The sequence below is a fragment of the Anarrhichthys ocellatus genome, unplaced genomic scaffold, assembly GCF_004355925.1.
Source record: "Anarrhichthys ocellatus isolate YVR2014 unplaced genomic scaffold, GSC_Weel_1.0 scaffold24, whole genome shotgun sequence".
NCBI lineage: Eukaryota > Metazoa > Chordata > Actinopteri > Perciformes > Anarhichadidae > Anarrhichthys > Anarrhichthys ocellatus.
Window position 1 is genome coordinate 4,172,842 of NW_022280054.1, and position 22,949 is coordinate 4,195,790.

The 22,949-nt window shown below is 40.7% G+C and overlaps 1 protein-coding gene across 5 annotated transcripts in view; it reads left to right on the top strand.

Moving 5' to 3' along the window:
• Positions 1-22,949, top strand: part of LOC116390863 (leucine-rich repeat and fibronectin type III domain-containing protein 1-like protein) — a 142,644-nt gene that overhangs the window by 115,875 nt on the left and 3,820 nt on the right. The window contains exons 9-11 of one of the 5 annotated variants that reach the window (XM_031860979.1): positions 6,710-7,362; positions 12,268-12,503; positions 14,242-15,339. In XM_031860979.1, coding sequence (XP_031716839.1) covers positions 6,710-7,362; positions 12,268-12,317 — 703 coding nt within the window. In that variant the 3' untranslated portion in view covers positions 12,318-12,503; positions 14,242-15,339. Of the gene's footprint in view, positions 1-6,709; positions 12,244-12,267; positions 15,340-22,949 lie in introns of those variants that run through there. The other 4 variants (XM_031860980.1, XM_031860978.1, XM_031860981.1 and 1 more) reach the window with 4 other exon arrangements.

Consider the following 22,949-nt stretch of genomic DNA (forward strand, 5'->3'; position numbering starts at 1 on the left):
AAGCGCAATTACAGTAACGTTATGTGAGTAACCCACATTATGGCATTCATATACTTTGAAGTGGATATATGGAATTATGGACAGATTTTGTTAAACTCATCAATACAATACAATATTAATATGAACATCTACAAACGCAAAACAACTTAAACTATTTGACGTCATCCCGTTGCAGTCATCAATCGCCTTTGCTGTGGAGACAAGTTTTTCACGTCACCATTTCTTCTTCGTTTCAGTGACAGTACGATCCCCAGGTCACACAGCAATAGCAGCACTCCTTTTCCCCATTCTTTGACTTAAGTAGGTCCCTTAATACTGCTGCTGACACTGTTTACAATTATAGAATATCTCCTAAAGGACTTCAATATAGGACACATGGGTCAGGATGCGTAGCCTTTGCAGCATTATCGGGGACTTAATTATGGTCATGAACGCGCGTTTATTTACGCACAAGTGGAATTCATCATGTTTACGCTGGTCATTTACACAGTTATTAAACAACACGAAGCTAGGAGCGTTTGCTGAATCAGGCGTGGCACACTCGAGCACTCCGTACTAAAAGACATAAGAGAAAGTCGGGATAAGAAGAGGAAAGTGTTCTTGCATGAGGTCCATTGTATTCAACTCCTACGGGAGTCCTAGGGACCATTGCTTTTCCCAGCTGCAGCCTCTAGTCACAGAATAGAGGCTAAACTCCATCTGAGGACTGTTTTGGCACCATGTGAGAAGTGTTCTCTTTGTCATCTCTGTTATGTGATAATATTCTTTAAGCAGTGTTTGATGTATCATGCAGATGTAAGGCTGTAACTTTTGGGTTAAACTTGATCGTGACAAAAAAAAGTGTTTTTGCATCTTGGTCAGCATCTTGGTCAGCATAAGTTCAAGTTTAAATAATTTACAGCAGCAAAGTGTAAAACCTGAGCGCTGTGCTATACCCAAAGTTACAGCGCCTCAAGGTTAGGTGTGATTGCTCCCACCGTAAGAAAACAATTGCCCGTGCTAATGCAAAGCTTTTGTTAGTGATCATTTGTTAACAGCCTTGTTAAAGAATTTAAAAAAAATAGGGGGGAAGGGATTATTTTGAGGAGCTGTCAGCTTATGCGATCGTTTAAATCAATCTATTGTCAGTAGGTTTGTGCATGTGTACACAGAGCAAGATCACACATGACGTCCACAAATCTGTTTAATTCAAACACTGAGATTTCCGTTTGTGTGTTCGAATGAGTCTTGCAGTCTTTTAGTTGTGTGTGGGCGCACGATCATGTGTCTGCACATGTGTGCCTGTGTGTGCGAGGATAAACCGAGGATTGACAAAACACTTTTTTGACTGATTGTTGATCTGTTTGTGTGGCGTTTGAAAGAGAGCGCAGCAGAGTTGTACAAACCATTAGTTTTGCTCTGTAGCTCTGTGTGCCTTTGAATCTGAATCGTAAAGGAAAGGAAAACTGTTTAACTCTCTCTGAGTGTGTGCGAGTGTCCGTGGTTGAACCCATTAACTGAATAAATCATCCAGTATGATTGTGGTGTCAAATGGACTTGCTGAACCATTTCTGCTTTGCCCAGCAGTCCTTGTCCCTTTTTTTTTTACATTTTCTAAAGACATGACACACTTGCACAAGACCCAAAACTCCCAGCCACAGTTAATTATTAATTGGTTGGAACTGTGGCATCAATCCTCACATCTGTATAACTGTGGATGTACAAAACACAAACAGATGCTGGCCAGTGAGCAAATGAAATGCCATATGCTGATTTCACCAGATATAATTGAGGATGCTTTTATCATGTTTCTACATCTGGTAACAGCATAGGTGGGTAAATAAGAAAAGCATCCATCAAGTTGAACATCCAGGTTCATTGTTGTGACTCTGAATCCTTCATCGCTCCAAGGTTGTTCTATAAGCGACCCTTTATAAGGCCATTCTGTCTAAAATAGGAAAGAAAAATTGCATGTACTCAAATGTTAGCATTGGCATTAAAGTCTTCAATTCTGTTCAGAACATTTAATCACTGAAGTTTAACAAGGCAGGTGGTGGTGGTATTACATCCCCCCCCAAGAATTCCCTCCACCTCATTCCACCCACTCACTTCTCGGTTCATCTGCAGCTGCCTTTTAACAAAGCCTCGGGGCAGTGGAGGTTTCCCGGATTGATTCCTATTAAGAACAGAGCACTTACAGGCTGGGGGGGGGGGACACCAAGGGATTCTCAAGGCGGATTTCCACCAGATTTGCCCATCCTGACAACCGTAGGCGAGATTGTGTTTTGAAGCAACGCTGATGGTGTGCAAAGATTATCTGGGTAGTGTGAAGGGGTTTACTGATTACTGATCAGTTATGATTAGATTGATCCGAGCTGCTTCAGTGATAAGATAATTGATATTTATGACCTGGCACCTGATCAAATCCAGTGGTGTGTGTGTCTGTGTGTGTGTAGAGACTCCTAGCCAATTTGAGCAAGGTGAAGAGGTAATTGCTAATAATGAATACTCACTGAAAATAGGATTTTTGGCAAACTCTGTGTTATAACAAATGGAAATGAATCACCAGCTAACTTCCACATAATGCGCTTAGTCCTCAGTACCATCTCACTAGCCATGCTTTTACCGAGATTCTAGTTAAAGATCATTCATTATTAACATTTTGGGTTTTTTCTGTCATTGCACTTCGGATTAATTTGCAGATTGATTGAAAATAGACGCACATCAAATCTTGCATCCTCAGAACACAGAGGGATGTAACTGTAATATTTGATTCAGTGTAGCCTAGTCATCATGAAACGGAACAAAACAAATCAAATCAACTGATTTCAGTGAAGAACTCGACAGAAGAATGTGCTCACCTGGAAACAACTAGTATAATGATTCCTCTCATACATTTGATTTCACTTCATAGCACATGCTACTTCTACATTCAATTATTAATAATCTTCTAAGTCTGTGCATGTATCACCAAGTACAATAGTTGCAGTGAACGGGGTTTGTATTAATTAATTTATGGTTTATTTGATAGGGATAAGGACACAGCGCGGTGACTGTCACCTCACTCTTCCTTATCCAGTCACCTCACTCAGCACATCTTCACCACCTCTACATATGGATGGTGTAAATTAGCAAAGTCTGGAAATAAAGTCAGTGAAAGCCCTCGCACAATCACCACACTCCATCTCCTCCGTGAAGTCCTAATTAGCAGGAAAAGATCACAATAACAAATCTCAAATGAATAAACAAATTGTATTCACCTGTCAAACTTCAATTTTCAAATGATACTCTAGGGTGGGTGATATCATTTTGGAAGCAATCAGTCTGATTACTAGAAACGTATGAATACTGCTGTGACACTGGTGCTTCATGCTGCATGATAGATGTGCTGGCACTGTGAGGACTATGTGAATGGAAGAATTACCAGGGGAGGATGTTCAGGGACCACCTCTCGGTAGTGGACGTGATTCACCGTAAACAATCATTAATCAGCAGACACATTTCTACACATCAACATTCATGAGGTGCTTTGCCTCGACCATTTCTGTTTGAATCTTGGCGTGTGGAGGGCAGGATGAGTCTGATCTATGTGTGTACATTTCCGAGTGGATTTGGGATTCGTAAAAGAAATGGTTTTATAAATGAGAATATTTTTTTGGCCTAGTTTTCTCATGTGTACATACGCAATCAATTAGGGTGGATCCTATTTGTTTTATGAATGAGACCCCAGGTCTCCGACTGATTTCCCTGATGTTTCTCCCCATAATAAACTATGATTTGGTTTGTCGCACTGGAGATAAGAAGAAAGACAAACAGCCATAGTATCCTTTAGTTCAAACACAGCTGGGAGCTTCCCAGTCTGTAGTATTTTAAGTTGAATAAGGTGGACGGAAGCGCTGTTTTCTATGACTACAGTATTTCAATACCCCTTTTGAAATTGCTTACAGGAACCCCAGTCCAGCTCTGCTCTCAAATTATGCTATTACCCTTGGGGAAGACATCATGGCAGATAACGTTTCCTGGTTCGATTCCTATTAAAAAAACTCACCTTTCACACCAGACTTTACAGCGATACAAGGTCACACACACATGCACAGAAACACACACACAGAGCTATCTGCCAAGATATACTTCCTGGTGGGGGTTCAATGCCATCGATGAGCTTGGCACCGAGACTCGGCCAGTTAATACCCTGCTGCCCACTGGCTTTTACAAACACACAGACTAGCCTCCCATCAGTTCTGTTTCACTCAGACTATATTGCAAAGCCCGTCTGTCTCCATGCAGAGGTGGAAATACAGTTAAGGTGGAGGGATGGGCACAGGCAGAAATACTTATGTACATACATATATACAGTACATAGGGGGAAATGTAAAAAGAAGCAGAAGGGACAAATGATTTCGATAAATTGGAGCAATGACATATGGGTGTTTGACAATTCCACTAGTTACACTGAAGACCCCTTGAGAAAGTAGAGGCAAGAAGAGAAAGAACAACTAAGATAAGCACCTGCTCCTGTTTACCGGGGAGATTTTTCTCCCTTGGATTTCCCCCAGGAAAGCAACCTGCCAAGGAAAAACTGCAGCTACAGTATTTACCTCGGGAACGATGGAGATACAATGGTAAGAATCAGGAATGCGTTTAATCAGAGGATGATGATCTCTGTAGCTGTGGGGGATGGATCTGTGTGAGTGTTTGTCAGGTCGCAGGCTTATGAATTCTAACTCTGTGGGGAAATAAGAACGATGAGGTGGCTGTTGTTCCACGGGCGGCACCGCATGGAAATATATGATGATGGTTCATGTGTCACCGCTGTTGCTTTCACATAATAGCACACAACAGAATACAAGGGAGCAATACAAGCAGATGTAATCATAAGTCATTTTGGTGAAGGATTTTTTTGTGTTGTTATATTACTCTGCGCTGCTTGTTTGGTGGTACAGTGTGGTGGTGAGACAGAGTTGGATAGAGCAAGTTTGTGTTGGCAGGTGTGTTGGCTTTCTGATACCAGCTGTTAGTCCATCTGGCTTGTATGAGAGCAGCTTCACCGTGCAATGTCATTGTGACAAGATATTGTGACATAATTTAGCAAGCACAATAAGGGCTTCTCTTTGATTGTCACACAATTAAGAAGCCTTTAAAGAGTGAGTTAACCCCTGAAAATGTGGTCTTTGCAGACCTCCAGCAGTTTAACTTCTGACCTTGCTGCAATTCAAGATAGGTGAACTCCAGGAGCCTGTTGACATCACAGTTGCATGTGGGCAGAGGTGGAACAGGCCGGAAACTGGTCTGGTGTTGTTACTCAATATCACTTATTACTCATTTTATATTTATATCAATTTATCCGCAATTTGGTTGAACCATTTTTTGTTAACGTAGTATCTTTTCTATCTCAAACTTGTCCGCCCAAATATATTTTGTCCATTTCTATGGCTGTTTAAAAACTGATATATTACACATCTTTGCTGGTAATTAGTTGTGTAACGGACCACTGTCAATCCGTGATCCGTACTGATCCCCCCTCACGGATCGGAACGCATGTGAACCGAGGATTAATTGCACAGTTTAACAGTAACCACCATAGTGTAAAATAAAGTTTTACTGACGATTGTTATCTGCCGATATTCAGTAATTATGCGATCAGGACATCTGCATTTGTGCTTTACTAGTCCCGGATCTCTGATAATGTTACACTGTAGACAACCAATCCCTGTTTAAAGTGACAGGAGGAGAGCTGGTAAGGTTGGCAGCACCGCTAACAGCTAACAAATGAAGGTTCTGTTCAGTTACATTATGATGCGTTCAGGCTCTGTTCAGTGAAAATGAGAATTCAAAAGGTAAATTATAATGTAATCATGATGTGTTCACATGTAAACTCATAAAATGTAGTGCTGGTGAGAAACTTGAATGAATACAGTTGTTTTCGAAGGGGATGTTTTCACAACATAAATAGATAAAAGAGATGAATTATGACCTGTTTACACTAGCTCTAAGCAGCTTATACTACATCATTAAAACTACTAATGACAAGACTTGTTTTAATCAATAAAAATAGAATATTTTATTTCCTTATCATTTGAATTGTGTTTTTATAAAGAAAATAAAACACTACAGATGACTATAATAAAGTAAAAGGATAACATTTAGAATTGTTGAGGGTTTACTGACTTCAGTACGGTTGAAATGATTTCTTTGGATGGTGGCCAAAAAAAGAAAATTGTCTGGAGCTTTGTAGAGCAGCTGCTATAATCAAACAACAAAGGGATCGGTATCTGCCAATATGGATCATCCGTGATCGGCAAATAGTATTGTAAAGAACTGTATAATCGGTGACATATTTTACAGAAAACTGGGATTTTGAGAAAGAAAAGCTCCATTCAAAACAAATTTGTCATTTAGAATTTTGATTTTTTCTCTCCATACATGTTAAATGTATGCTTGCCTGTCAAAAAATGTCACATTTTGCAAGTTCAGCTGATCTACTGATCTACTGGCTAGAGTACAAGACATAAGCCATGGTAGCAATTAATGGGAATTAATTAACTAGAAGTGTTTCAATCGAATGTATGTATTTTTTCCTATAACTAATACCAAAGTATACTTCCAAAAGACTGTTTAGAAACAATTGGGAACTTATTAAAAAGTTCTGATTGATGTGTATTCATTTATTTAAATATATTAAGTTGCCTGACATAATTTCTCCGTGTCTTTTTTGTTTTTGCTTTGGCAGGATGATTCCATCCAGCAGCAATGACTTCCTGGTTCGGGATCTCGCCGCTGGACGCAACTACGATCTTTGTGTCCTAGCCGTGTTCGATGATGTCGTCACATCACTGACTGCAACTCGTCCTTTGGGCTGTCTGTCATTCACTACGGACACGGAGTTCAGCCAGTGCCAGGCATTGCACAGCCACTTCCTGGGTGGCACCATGATTATCATCATCGGAGGGATTATTGTTGCTTCTGTGTTGGTTTTTATAATCATCTTGATGATACGATACAAGGTTTACAGCCAACAAGGGGCAGTCCACGGAAAAGCAGCCATTGCAGCGACAGCGCCAAGACCGCAGAGCAACGGGCAAGGAGGAGGCGGCGGACAGGTCCAAGTCCTCCCTCACTCTGCCTCAAAAATGCCCGACAGTCAGGAGGACCAAGCGCTATCACCGTCCAGGGCTATGTCGCCTAGCAACACTCTGAGAGACACTGTGGCATTGGTAGAGGAGGCGTGTGGTGGACGGAGCATAATGACAAGGACTGACTCCTTGGCCAACGACGAGTTGCTCTCGCCCACCAAGTCCCGCTTCTCCTCCAGGGTCGCCATTGAGATGAAAAGCAGACCACCATCTGTCGCCAAAGAACCCACCTCCCCCAAGGAACTGGCAGGTAGTGGAGCGACAGACAGGGACATAGAGGAGGAAAGCAGTAGAGCAAGGGGGCATTTCAAAGAGGTGGAAAGAAAGACAAAAGGAAGTTGATAGAGAAAGAACGGGGAAGAAGGGAAAGCCATAAAATACAGTCCTACAGAAAGAGATGGAGAATGAGAAATAGACAATGTGTAATTGGGGGTTTGAAATTGAGCATGATTATAACAGAGTGTGGAACAGTGAGAAACTGAGTGAGTGTGAAGGAGAGAATGAAGAGAGATGCCATCCCAGCACTGGGAAGATAGTAAGAGAGACAGAGGGGGAAACACTTGTTCTCTATGTAGAGCTGAAGTAGCATCTGAAGTCAGAGTAAACTCTCTACGGTTGTTGGTACCTCAGATCGCTCATCTCTTGCTCAGCAAAATAATTGTATTCTTTATTTTCCACATAAAACTAAAAAGTCCCTCATACAGTGTAGTGGAATTAACCTAAAACCTCACTTCCTCCAAGCTCATTGATTTTCTGTTTTCTGCTCTTGCCAATTACCAACCTTGATTTCTGAACAATGGAGGATATTTTACAAGGTAGATAACTCAAAAAGCCTAAAAGCTGTTAAGGAGAAACTAGTGAGTTTACCTTGTTTGCCAAAAGTGATATACCGTATGTACCTGATGCTGTGACCTTTGTGCAAGAAACTGCACTTCTTGGGCCTTTGCTCATGCTGAAATCTTGAGAACGCTTTGTGGTTTGGAATCAGAGGAGAGAGGGATTTGGTGATGCAAGCATCCCAGCTAACATTATTAGTGTTTGTTGTGTGTCCTCTTTTCAGGTGCTACAAACTGTTAGACTAAGCACCCTGAGAAGGCTTGTTTGCATTGAAATTGACACAACCAGAGCTGTTGAGAGTAAAAAAGAATGTTGCTTCAGTACAGAAAAGAAGGCTATTGAAGGTTGCCTAAAGTTCAATACCAAACCCCTTTATAAAAAATATCGTTATGAGGAAGTTAAACATTTGCAATTTTTGAAAACTGGATTTGTCTTTTTAGCTATCACATCTGTGTGCATACATTGTGTAAAAGACGCTATTACGTCTTTAAAGGGGCTGATATGCTCTCATTAGTGTCTATGCTGTGAATATTCTGTTTTCAATTATTCGTTACCCGATAAAAGACATTTTTCTGACACTCTCTTCACAAACAACATTTAATACAGCATATGAATGTTCAGATAGATGCATACACTCACAGTTCAGATTTTGCCCCCTAGAGTGTTCTCTTTGTTCCTCAACGATAAAGGATGCTAAAATACGTAGAAGAAGAAAAAACATCAGAAAAAGGCTTTTATGATTTGCTATACAGTAAGAAGACTGGAAGACCTTGGACAGCAGAGCCAAGATTTGTGATGAAAACTCTCTGACACCTAGACATTAAACAAATCCATGACTGTGCTGGAACATAAAACTACTTTCTGAAGATTTTCCAGCCTTAAAACTATTAGTACTAGTTAAACTTCAGGCTACCATTCACTGTCACCTGATGTCCCGCCTCTTGTCTGCCCGTGGATTGACCTCTTGTGCCAGCTTGACTAAAGTATTTTTAGTTTCCACAGTAGTTGCTCCTGCCTTACTGACAGGAAATAGCTGTCAGTTGGTTGACAGTAGGTGAGAAACAGAAAGGTACACAGACAATTTTTTCTCAACTGAAATTGTAATAATTCATTTAGGTTTGTTGTTGTGTATTCACAGTATTATCTAAGTAGTGCAAAAACCCATGACGGTAAAAGCGTGATAATAATAGGATGGTATACTCTTTCCTTAACATGCGATGTACTGATGGAAAAATGATTTTTATGTAACTTTTGTCTCATTGCCAGCAAAGGCTATTCGATAAAACCGTCTTATTATGTAATCAGGCCCCAAGTCTCTTGATTCAATCTTTTGAAGTGCCTTGATCACAAAGATGGCTTAAAATGCTCAATAGAGCTACAATAATAATAATAATAATAATAATAATAATAATAATAGTAAAATAATCCAACAGAGCATGAGAATATTATTTCCGGGTAGATTTTTAATGTGCTAAACCCACTTCAGTGCGCTTCTCCTTTAACACTAATCCACTCAGGAAATGGAGGTTTCATTAGAACGAATAAATGGAGACACCATTTCACATGAGTGGCTTAAACAGCTGAGTTGAACTTCTTTATCAGCGACTGATATGTCAATTCAATTGGCCTCTTTGTATGGGTTGAAATGAGGTGTCATTGAGCCTCACGTTGATAGCGGGAAAGAGACGAGAGATCTGTGCAGCGGCTTAGCAAACGAGTTCAGGGACGGTTTTCACCTTTGTGGACTCTGATAGATCTTAGTTAGTCGGACATTTTTCACAAATTAAGTGAGCTCACATCACAGTCTATAATGATATTATGAAAGAAGAGTTGTGGAGATTTTTGATGGTGTCAAGAGGTTGTTCTCATTAATAGGCTACTGGATAAAAAAACATCATAGGAACAAGTTGTTTTCTAGTTGTTTTTCTCACATCTGAAGCTATGAGGGGGAAAGTTTGTTGTTCAGAAGGTTGAAGGCCAACTAGGAGTTACAAAGGAGCGCAGTCGAGGAGTGCTCATTTGGGCTGTCACAGGAGATAATTTTGCAAACTGGGATCAAGGAATTAGCATGGATGATTCTTTCTTGTAGCAATGAGTTGCCACCAAATGTGCAAAGTCAAAGGTTCCCCCTATAGGCCTAATTAACACTGACTGAAGTGTGTCACTCAAAGAAGCTTCCAAAGATCATCCCAGACTGCAACGACGCAGACAAACAAAGCAATTATTAAAGTTTTCATTTTGACGCTTCACCCAGGAGGAGAAAGTTACCGCTGGCCTTTTGTGTTCCGTGTTTCCTCTCTTTGATTCCAGGATCGCTGGCACTTTGAGGGCAACCTACAATGAGGGATGATACACATATGTGTGTACGGAAGCTGTTGGGGTTTCTCAGGGTGTAGCCGTGTCTGATGTGTTTCACTGGTTGCTGCATTGCAGAGAAAGACAACATTGATCTGATCAGAGAGAGAACCGCAGTGAGTCAGAGCGCCTGAGGAACAGAGCAGCTGACAGATACACAGAGAGGCCCCATTAAAGGCCCACGGTTGTCAGATATGTAACCCAACATGAAAAAATAGGCACATTGTGGGTGATAGTTCTTGTGTTTGTTTGCTTTTCATAGACTGCTTTGTTCACATTCATATGTGAACTGGATACATCATTTTGAATTTGGTAAATCTTGTTTTGAGAAGTGCTTATAGGATTATGTTTCCTTTTTTTGAACGGAAAACAGCTTTCATGATAATTGGGGTTTGCTATAGATAAAAACAAATATTAACCTACCAGAGACTCATTTTGAAAGAGTTTGTTCTTTTGTGATGTACCCACTGGTGCAAGAGATAATAATAATAAATAATGTAAGAAACTGAAGACAAAGTTGATATTCCTCACTCTGTAAAGATGCATTTTAAAGTTTAATTTAAGTTAATATCAATTTTCAGAGGTCTAAGTCTTTAGTGCCAGTCTTTTAAGTGCAAAATTCTGTATTTGTTTTACTTTCTATTGTATCCCCCTGCCATGGCTCAGAAAGGAGGCAGAGGGAATACCCTGGTCGTCCTAATTCTTCAATAACTCTGGGAGATACTCAATATATCTGTCTCACCTCATCATTTCTGCTGAGCCTTTAAATGCATTTGTTTGCACCAAAGGACTGAGGATTTCGTCCGTCATCCTTTAGAGTATAGTTATACCGGGAGGGAATCAGGCATGAACACAGCAACAGATATCCTGTACATGTGGTTATGTTTTTATTGTATTTTACATAAAAATCTGAACCTATCCCTCAGTTAGAAAAATAAATCAATGAACAAATAGACAGTATGGAACATTTTGACAATCAGAGATTCACCTTGGAGTTCTAGCTCTAGCTTGTGGCATGATGCCGCATGTGGAGTCAGCATCAGAAGTATCTCTTTAACCTGAATACTAAGTGGGCAATTTTCTATCAAGATTATCAATAATTATATGCTTGACACAAACATTTTATGATTATTTCAAGCAAAGTGCTATTAGTATAAAAACAGGCATTGAATGTGTGTGTTTGTGTGTGAAATATATTAACAACATTTTGGGGACAAAAATGATGTTTCCTCAAGGTAAACCATTCATTTTAAGGGGTTAAGACATGTACCTAAATGGAAGTCAATATAATGTCCTCACAGGGATGAAAACAAGTGTGATGAATGTGTGTGTGTGTGTTTGTGTGTGTGTGTGTGTGTGTGTGTGTGTGTGTGTATGTAAGCTTGGCTACCAAATCCCTGCCGGTCTGTGCATGCATTGGTGTGTTGTGCACAAGGTTTAAGGTTTAACCGCCTTGAGCCAGTGTAAATGTTCCCACGAGGTTAGGCCAGATAGTGAAAAAGCCGAGGACAACACGGGGATGTGTGTGACTCTGTGAGAAGTGCAAGAATGTGTTCTCCCCATGGCCCATCCATGACCCTGTAGCCTGTCTGTCCTCCATGTATTTTAATCTATCACCACTCCTTTCAGTGTCATCCCGTATGCCCGGCCTCATTTTTCACTGCCATCTGTCTCTCTAAATTCATCTCTCGCAATACCCCCCCATATCTCTCTCTCCCCCCTCACAAAGTGTTTCTCAAGCTCTCTCTGTCACTTTCTCTGGTCTTTCTTCTCAACCAGCTTTTTGACTATCCTGACATTTTTGCTTACTTTCTTTGCTGTTTTGCTCCGTCGACATATGTGTTTTCCTCAGATTTTCACTGTTGTTCTCAATGTCTTTCTCTCACTCTTTTGCCTTCTCTCTCTCTCTCTGTCTCTCTCTCTGTCTCTCTCTCTCTCTCTCTCTCTCTCACGCCTCCAGCAGCAGACGACAGGCGGCCTCATAGTGTCGAATGGAGAGACTTTAAGATCTGAAGGTCTCTTGGCCTCACAAAGCGCGCGCCCAGACTACAAGCAAAGAGTAATGACTGGCACTTAAAAAACCTGAGCAGTCCCTGGATTATTTTTTCTTCCTTAAAGTCTACCTACAGTTTCTTCGTTTCCCTCACCCTGTGTCACTACCACCATCCGAGCCTTTCTTTTGGGGTTTCTTCTTTTCTGGTCAGCTCAATAACTTTCCTCTTGTGATTTTGTCTGCTGATGTTTTGAGATATCCAAACCATTGTGATTCCTGCCTCCATCACAATACAATGAAGCATTGAATCTGTGGTTCTCACAGCCCAGAAAAATGCCGAAGAAATGTGTTGAATAGTTGATTTGTCATTCGACAGAAATTAAATAGACTATTTTGATAATCAAATTTTTAATTTCAGTCATTTTTCAAGAAAAAATTTAAAATATTTTCAGATTCCAGCTTCTCAAATGTAATGTGATAATACCAGTTTGTCATATATGAGAGTAAACTAAATATGTCTTTGGGTTTTGGACAATCACGGAAATTGTCACTTTGGGCTGTGATTTGAAAGGCCATTGTAAGTTTTCAAAGATGAAATTGATCTATGTTATGAGCAACACAAACAATTCCATTCACCATTATTTCATAGGGGGAGGCAGGAATCTCCAGGACAAGCATCTCAAAATTTGCTAAACTAAACTGCATGGCTAGACACCCCTAGAGGAAGTGACTTTTTGTCAGGTGGGTGAACTGATCCTTCCCTCTCTGTCTTTTTAATGATATATCTTTCTTTATAGTTTTTCTTCTTATCTTAGGTGTTTCCTTGATTTTCTTAATTGTATTCACTTCTAATACTCATTCTCTCATCCCTTCCTTTGCCTCCTTTCTGCTGGCATCTCCCTTTTCTCTAATTCTCTGTTTGCACATACTGTTTCTTTTTAATCCTGTATTACCTCTCCTTCCCCCTATCCGTTTTCAATTCAGTTGTCTGTGTAGCAACTTTTTATCACTTATGTCCTTTCTATCCATGTCTTTACAACTCGCACTGCGTTGTCGTCTCGACATACCGCCACCTCCGCTCCACTCTCTGTATCACCCCATCTCCTTCATCCATCTGCGTGGTGCAAAGGGTGATGGAGGAGAAGAGGGGAGAGGAGTGGAGCATGATGGAGGATAAGACAGTGTTGATGTGTTGTGGTTGTGATGGATGAATACAGACTGCGGCATTAAGAAGACTCGTTCGTTCTTAATCTGACACAGTAAGCACTGGCTGTACATACAGTAAGTGCAGTTAACAAATATGGAAAATAAATGCTCTCCTGATAAACATACACATTACAAATAACAGCTGTGGCGAAAAAGTACAGCTTCATCAATCTCCAAGCTATTGTATTTCTTTGCTTTCCATTGTCAGCAGACCTCGTTTACGCAGGCTTTTGTTGAATCTCTCGTCTAAAAAAAGATTTCCAAAGGGACAAATGAAAACCATTTTGCTAGGTAAGATGTCAATGGATATTATGTCGGACATGCCACTTAAACCGAACAAAAACCTGACAAAAAGTAGAAACATCCTGAATTGTTAGCCATCTCCTTGTTTTCCATTTGTTTGGAATAAAGTATGATGTAACCACTAGGGATAAAAAATGGTCTGTGGTAATTGGAATTCTAACTGGAATAGTCCAGATCCCACAGTTGCCAAACTGTGTCTTCTAGACCTGTGCTGTTTTAAATATTTTGTTCCAAGAACCTTCATTTTCTATCCTTTTGTCAAGACCTGACGTCCTACACTACATCCCTGATGTTTTATTGATCCTTTTAACCCCCTTGTGCCAAATAGTCCCTTTTAGAACTGCTCAGTCCTTACAGAAATGTAGTTTTCCATCTAGCCTAACTTGTGATTTTAATGTTCTACTTTCTTTGTTTTCTTACTCTTCTGTTCTCTAGAACCCTGACGTTGTTGTTCTGAGTGGCAGATGTGGAGAACGTCACCACCGGGGAGAAGCTGGTGAACACTGAAGAAAAAAAGCCCTTAAGATCCATTCCCATATTTCCTGTTTACCGTACCCATCACTCTGTTTCCATGAATAACATTGGGTAAAAGAACTAAACTGTCTGGTGTACTATTAACTGCCAATCTTGGTTGTCATGTCTGGATTGGATTTGTCAAGGCCCGGTGTCTCATTGGCTGTTGGTTGGCCAGTTCCTGCAGGATCCAGCTTTCGGTGTGATCATCATAAATCACCTTTTTCATGGAACGGCACACACTGAATGCTGGATTTTCCACTTTGAAACATTTGTATCAGTGGAAATGGATACAATGTTCATAGGTAATTTAAAAAGGAAGCATAAAGAGGTATGTGAACGTGTTACAAAATAAAGATAGGCAGAAAATGTGAATAACTTCTCATCATCTGAAGCAGCATCAAAATGATGATACCGAGTGGATGGTATTAACAGACAGACAGTAAAAGTTTGATACATAGATAATCACACATAACCCGGATATACAATATGATAGACTGCACAAACAGAAAGGGAATAATATTACACACATTTTGTTTTTGGCTTTGGATATGAAGATGTGTTCAGCACTCGAATGATAATGGCTCACTCTGTCTCAAATGAACATAAGGGACTCTCAACATGGCTGGCTCCAAGTAGCACCACTCCATTCATCCATATGGACTGATCCAATTGTGCTAAACTGAACTGAGCTGAGCTGGTCCTGGAGCTGGATCTCAACCTTGACTGGACCCTGTTATCTCTCAATCAAAAGTCTGTTTCTGGAAAGCACATGTAGTATAAAACAAAAACCTGAACTAAGCTGGACCCAAACTTGGACGCAGCGGAGCCTCAACTGGAATTATACACTGGTTAAGGATTCAGACTGTGCAGTGATCTGATGCAGACTAAGCTGGACTAGACTGGACTAGACAGGCCTGTTATCAATTGGTCTTGTCTGTTTTCCACTGGATGGGACTGGTGAGGACCCTGTGGACCTTTACGAGCCTCTCTAACATCTCCTTAGGCCCACTTATACAGGTGAGTAATCTGATGATTAGCCCATTAACCTAATCAAACAAGCAGCCAAATGTGAAGTTCTCTCACCCAAAGACCCGGCCTCATTAATTATTGTGAAAAACGATGACCCACCGGCAGTCACCTTGGCCGTCCACCAATTTTGGGTCCTGTCCCATAGTTTAAGACACATTTACACTTTGCACTGTCTCCTCCTGCTGTGAGTGCTCTGTAACCTAATAAGGTTCAATGCTTTAACAAGTGCCATCTAATTGCTGTCAGCAAGACAATTAGAGAGCCACCCTGGCTAACGATCGGCTTTGTTACCGCTCTCCACTGACAATATCACAACAGGCCACAGGAAATGCATCCCCCTTCTTTTTGTTTCTCGCTCCTTTAGTGTCTGAGTCACTCCTTATCTCATGCTTCTCTCTCCCCCTGTCAATCAGATGTCTCTTGTTTTTCTCCTGCCTGCCTGAGGCAGTGATCAAATACTGTTGGATAATATAATATGCTGGGAGGATATGGTTATGACACCACAGCCTCGGGGATGGACTTTTCCTGTACAAAGGGGGATGGGGAGGGGTCAGCAATATCTCTTTAGTCAAGGACAGATGCTGATGTCTGCTGCAGCATAATTGAACTCATCCAGTCCCCAGGCTGGAGAGGTTTTCACTGTCAAAATGAAGTTCGACATGTATTCAAGGTAATCAAAAGCATAAACTGTAGTCAAATTGTATGCATCTAGTAGGGTTCCAAATGTATTTAAACCTCTTTAATCTCCAGAGAAAGTATATATCCCATTATAACTGAATGTGGGTGTAAACAAAAACAGCACCAGTAGTTGAATAGTGCCCTTTACACTTTTGAATACTTCATTGCGATGTTCTTTTCCTGGCACACAACTGCTGTTCAAAGTGCTCTCTACTGGACTTGACCTAGAACACCGGTCTAACCATTTGTAATCAAATATTTTTGATGCTACAAACTGCATTGTATCCATTCAGACCATCCATGTGTTTCACCTAAGAGTATGTAATAAGCTTTTCAAAAGATGCATACAAAATTACCATTGCATATAATTATCAGTAATAAATCTCATCATGCACGGATGTTTCCCTAATTGCTGACAAACAATAATTTACTCTAACCGCAGTTCAGTTTATCTGATTCATTGTTTGTGCAGTGGTGCTAGATAACTAAGTACATTTTATGGATTTGCTATACCCATTATTACTTTATTTAGCAATTTCAAGTTAATTTCAGTTTGGTCAAAGATCATTTATTCGACCTGACACCCATGAATACACATATAAACAAAACTGCAATAGGATGATTTTTGAATGATAGTCTCCATTTCATCTGCAGGCAAACATACAAAATATGAAAGAAGAGTCCACATAATGCTTTATCTTTTTTGCTTGTTTGGCAATTCTGTCATAATTCTAATATAAGATATATAATATTTAAAGAACAGGATAAAGTAGTGAGGTAATACAGTAATTTCTGCTGTTTCTGTGCTTTGACTATAGGTAGCAATACAAAGATGTTATTTTCTCCTGTAAGTTATGGTTACAAGATGTTGCAGGGACAGTAATGACAACTATCTCCAGTTTTAATTTACAAATACAACAAAGTGACACAAACACTTTTCGTTGTTTGTTCAGTAACAATATCAATGAATCCTTCCATCATCCTTTGTGGACCTGGTACACAGACACAAGTAAGAGTGGGTACCTGTGGGCACCTCTATTACAGTTATCTCTTTATATACGCCTATGACTGTCTAACTATGTGTTTGTGTGTCCTCTCAAGACGGCATGAACAGTATGATTACACATGTCAGACACCAGAAGCTGTTTATACATAACAAACAATGCCTCTCTCCGTTGTTGCTGGGGATTGTTTGAGCCATCTTGCCCATTTCTTACATTCACACAAAAACACACACCCACATACACACCAGAGAGAGATAACACAAAAAAAAATGCACAAACTAAAAGCATGGTATGAAAATAGAAATACCTCTGTAAAGTGCATGTCCTAAAGTGCCTTCAGTTGGGTTTCAAAGTTCAGGAGAATACTGGTCTATCGTCTTGTCTTTATTTCTAGATTCTCTGTTTGCAGTTTTTGTTTTCATTGACATAAATATTTTGGATAGATCGTATGCTGCAGTTCTAATTTTAATCCAAGTGAAAAGCTTATTGGCTGGTGGATAGGTATGACGGAATATATATCTTTAAGCATCTAGCAATTGACAGTATCTTATGGTAAATTTGTAACACTGAAGGGGAAGGACGGCAATGGGAGAAGAGGTAGAAAGGACATTTTATTTTTTGTGATCCCTTTTATGGTGATCAATATAGTTGTTGTGCCAAGGAAAAATGTAGTGATTTCATTCCAACTTTTTTAGAAAATGTAAAATATTGAACCCATGAGGGACTGTAAAACCTTTTTGGCATCCATTAAACTTTGTGTCCTGTGTATTAAAACAACGATTATGGTAATTACATTACATTATCAAACACGTGATTATTGATGCCTTGGTTCCGCTATTGTGACAGATGTGAATAGAGGCTAAACTGTGTCTTCAACAAGTTCTGTGATGTTGACTTACAAGAGTGTGTGTCCCTCCAATACAGCATTGTTTTGAACATATATCTATTGCCTCCACATGGTTATCAACTTGGAGCAACAGAGGTTATGAAGCCTTGAGTTTGTCATTTTGGCCATTGCCATGTTGGGTTTTGGCCATTGACATCTTTCTTTGCAACCAGTGAACGTAAGATACCATATTGAGACTACAGAGCAGTGACGCTGTGGTAGAGACGCCTTATACGGCTCTGAAAGAGACCTGTCAATGACAAGGTAGCCACTCCCTTAAGCATACCTTGCTTTATCATCCATGTCAGTCTAAATGTGACCATGATTTACGAAACGGATATTGTGCAATATTAAAGAAGACTTGAAAGTAGCGGTTGAGACCATAAACTCATGTTCACAATCTTTACTGAGGTAATAAATCAAGTGAGAAGTAGGGACGTTTCATTATAGACTTCGATACAATCGGACTGCTTTTTGCAACCGGATGAGCCCTATCCTGATGGCCATTATAGAGAATGCAAATTTAAGGTACATCAGCATTGGCTTAACTATTAAACTAATGTCAACCTGGTTGTCAGCTTTTACCACTGTATGAGCGGAGTTCAGAGCGGAAATTGTGAGCTAACCAGTGGGGCACGCTCACACACACCAACGTGCACGTAACGACACCCAAGGCCAGCCTGGCTATGTAAACAAAGCACAGAGAAGCTCAGATTATACTGTAATACATACAGAGGGAGAGTGACTTCATCACTCCACTATATCTTTACATAGGAAAAGGTTGTTTGATGCTAGATTAATGTTTTATTGTATAGACACCCTATAAGAGGGAGAGAACCAGCATACTTCATAAAATGTCGAACTATTCCTTTATTCCTTTTCCTTTATGCCACAGAACAGTGACATTTCGATGTCTCTCAACCTCTCAAATTCACAAGGTTTGAACTGGTAATTCCTTAAGCTGACGTTGTAAACCAGACACATGTTTTATGTCTATGTCTCTTCAGTTGCACTATTTCGTCTAAACGGCAATATGGTGCTTTTTTCACTTGGATGTGACAGCTTCCATCTGTGGTCGTTTTGCAGCGGCATTTATGAGTCCCTCCCAGCCACCATTCAGTTAATTTCATTTGAGGCTAGAATGGCACAGCAAACACGTACACTGTAGGTGTTAATACGAATTTAAAGTAGAGGAGATGCAATGTGTGCTCCCTTTATGTGGGCTGTTGGGCTATTCTATGACTTCAAATTAAGCAGCATGTCACATCTGGTAGCTGATGTGGTGGTGATGTAGCTAGACGTGGCCATGCAACATTACTGCATTTATGTAGAATGATCTGACATCTCTCACACACACACACACGCATGTACACTTAAATATCAAAAAATGACCCTGGGTTCTCCGACACATCCTGCTTTCATTATACATTACTTTCCTGCTGCGTGAGTGAGAAGCATTGTACGCTTCAAGAAGAAAAGGGGAGAACACACGTGAAGCCCATAGACTAGAAGTGGACATACAGTAGTCATCGTGACATTGAATTGTGTACTGCTGTTTTGAAGCCTCGAGTTTGACGATTTTGCCGTCGCCATCTTGGATTACAGCCGTCACCAAGAACTAGCGATTGAGGCCATAAACTCATGTTCACAATGCTTACTGAGGTAATAAATCAAGTGAGAAGAAGAGTCATTTTGTCATAGACTTCCATACAATCAGTCTTCTTTTTGTATTCGTAGGAGTCGCCGTCTGGTGGTCAATAGCGAGAATGTACGTTTTAAGACACTTCCACATTGGCTGCAGCCTATATCCAAGGAGAGAGTGTATCTCCCAACTGTAATAATGTGTGTGTGTGTGTGTGTGAGTGTGTGTGTGTGTGTGTGTGTGTGTGTGTGCACCCTGATGTTGTCTGACCTGTGGAGATGTTAAGAGGAGTGTCCTACAAAAGTATGGCAAGGTCAACAATGCTTCGGTAAAGGGGATCAGAAAAAAAGGAAAAGGAGGGTAGAAAAGATAAAAGTGAGAAGGATGTGCAGAGGGGGGACAGGTAATAGAAAACAGAGGAAGACAGAGGGATGAAATGAAGGTTACTATATTGGAACCCTAGTTCTATAAGCACAGTCCAAGCTCTCTACTTGACTCGATAGGTAATACACCCTCCTATCACGATCACGGATTCAGCCACTAAAGAGCATAGCCGGCTATCATACCTCGGCTTATCTGAATACGTGCAAACCCCACATACAGTACATATGACAGCACACATTGCAGCTCAACATCCTTAACGCGGCATAGGAGCAGCAGGGCTCCCTCGGCAAAGAGAACCGCCTTTGCTGTTAGAGCTAGGGTTACAAAATCGTAACCTTCGTTCTAACTCACACAGGCTTCACCCTTTACTGGGCTCTATGGGTAAAGCAGGTGAAGTCCAATAAATGCATGCCCTGCCACAACATAACATCAACCCAACCACACGGTTCCTGACCGACTAAAGGTTAGTCACCGCAGCCCACCTACCCAGGTAGTACATAAATTAACTAGGTAGAGCCATGGCCCAACCCCACAGTGTTTGTGTCGTTCTAGCGAGCACAGACCCTGAAAAGGAGGCTGACATGGCCAACAGATAAAACCTTTTGAACCAACAAGGCATTGACCAAGACACCGCCGTACATATGTCCTTGACACTCACCCAACCTAAGAAAGCCGATGACACTGCCACACTGCTTGTAGAGTGCGTGCGAACCACAGTGGGAGGGTCTCTTCCTGTCTATCTATAGGCTTGGGAGATGCACTCACAAAGCCATCAAGTGAGTCGATTCTTAGATAGGGCTTTACACACACTATCCCTGAAGCACACAAATAGCTGTTGTGTCTGAGGGGGCTCACCATAAGATGCCAACGCATAAAGTTAGCAAAATGCCAATGACAATGCTTTCAGAGAGGAGCCCTCCAGAGGCTGTTCCCACTGCAGGGAGGAGTATGCATCACTAGCCGTTGCCTTCTAAGCCCTTGCAAGATGGGTTTCAAAAGAAGGTCCCCAAAGACTTGTTACGCCAAAACCCTCATGACAGGAAGAAAATGGCTGCCGCATACACTTTAAAGGTGGCATGAGACAGCCCCCTATCCACCAAACACTGCAAAAAGGAGAGAATAGACCCAATTGCACTTGGTTTGGGGAGCTAGCCTCCTTCCTCACATCAGCTCTGACCACCTGACCACTTTGGCTTGTAAAAAGGCAATGGTGGATCACGCTCTAGCCACCAAGATGGTTTGCACGAAGGAGCTAAATTATAATAAGGCTTAAAGTAGTGGGCATAATTTAGGTTGAGGCCATTTTGAGTGAAAGGTGGGTGCTGTACTAGGTTAGGTTGCTAGCTGCCAGCTGTCTCCTTCGCTGCGTCACACGGGCCAGCTTCAACTCCAAAAATGATCCCACCTCTCTGCCCATGTTTGAATTATTTACAAATGCTCTTCAGAAACCTTGGAGTCAGAGAGACTATGTCCATATTTCTTACAGTCTATGGTTAGACCAGGGACAGGTTCAGAAGTACTGGGGGCGAGGGAAAGGGATAAAGTGAGAATATGGGGAGGAAGAAAAAAAGATTATACAAATGAGAGAAACATAAGAGGAGCTGAGCTCCTCTTATGCATACTTATGCAAATTTGCATACACATGCTTGTTCAGTGTAGACTAACATGGTCTTCTGGTATGTTCACATGCTCCCGCTGATATCTTATCATGCCAGTGACTGTCTTCTTGAATCGTACTGTCAGGATGAAGAGCAAAATAAAGGAGAGAGGCTGCACAAGATAAGCAGCTTTATGAATAAGAGACGGTAAAGGAGAAAAGACAAGATTTTTTAGATTTTTTTTTTTAATTAAAGGGGAGGATATGAGATGTAAACGCAATGGGCAAGAGTTAAGAAGGAGAAGTAGGAAAAAAACAGAGAGGAAAACATTGGGAGAACAGCGAGTGGGATGTGTGGAGGATTATTGAGCTCCAGCTGTATTGTGCAGTGAGGTGTCTGTGGTTCCTCAGAAAGAAAACATGGTAGTATGAATAATACATGACACATACACACAATGAATGTTTATTTTGTAAGTCTTTATTGTGTGACTCCTTACCCCTTTTTTTAAAAGGTTGAAAACTACTCAGCGGGGCAGATGATGCCCTCATCTAAACATATATACGTCAACACACGGACACATACTCAGTGAGTCAAAAGACATGTCTGTGGAAAGATCCCGCGCCATTTCAATGATGCATGTATGTTTGTGAGGACAATATTAACTTACCGAGCAATTGATACTTCAGCATGAATGAGTGAGTGCCTGAATTATTCAGAGGACGGATTCATGTGTCAGTCACACTAAAAAGTTGACATTTCTGCCAGTTGCCCATCCAGGAAAAGCATCTGAAGAGCTGTGAATACTAAACTACCCTGATGCAGTAAAAAAAAAAAGAAAATGCTGTCTGGGCGGTGTTCAGCACTAAAATGTGACCACCACTGGGATTTGTTCTGCAAAAGATCTTGCTCTTAGTGTTCCAGCGTCAGCTTTTGAAGGTCAGCAATGCAGCAATGGTTTGAAAGCACTGCTGTCAATTACTGTATTCAATAACAGTCTACAGCCCAGCACCTTTACCCCATCAAATATATTATTTAAATTTTAAAGCAGAAAATATGAAGAGTGGAGATTTTACTCCCTCTTTGGAATATTACCTCAGTGTACCAATGTTTTGACACTCATCCCAGTATATTTGCACAATTTCTTAGCAATGAAAACAATAAAATGATGCTTAAATAATGACAGTGCTGAATGAAACAGTGTGGGTGGTTGTCTTTGGCTGCAATCTTTTTTTTTCCTTTAGAGCAAGTCAGTCAACATACTGCAGCAGTGAAAGTGATTTAAACATCTGGCTCAAGACAGCAGAATACTGAGAGCCTGTGATATGATGAGGGTACGTCTTAAGGAAATTAATGTTATGTGTGTGTGTGTGTGTGTGTGTGTGTGTGTGTGTGTGTGTGTGTGTGTG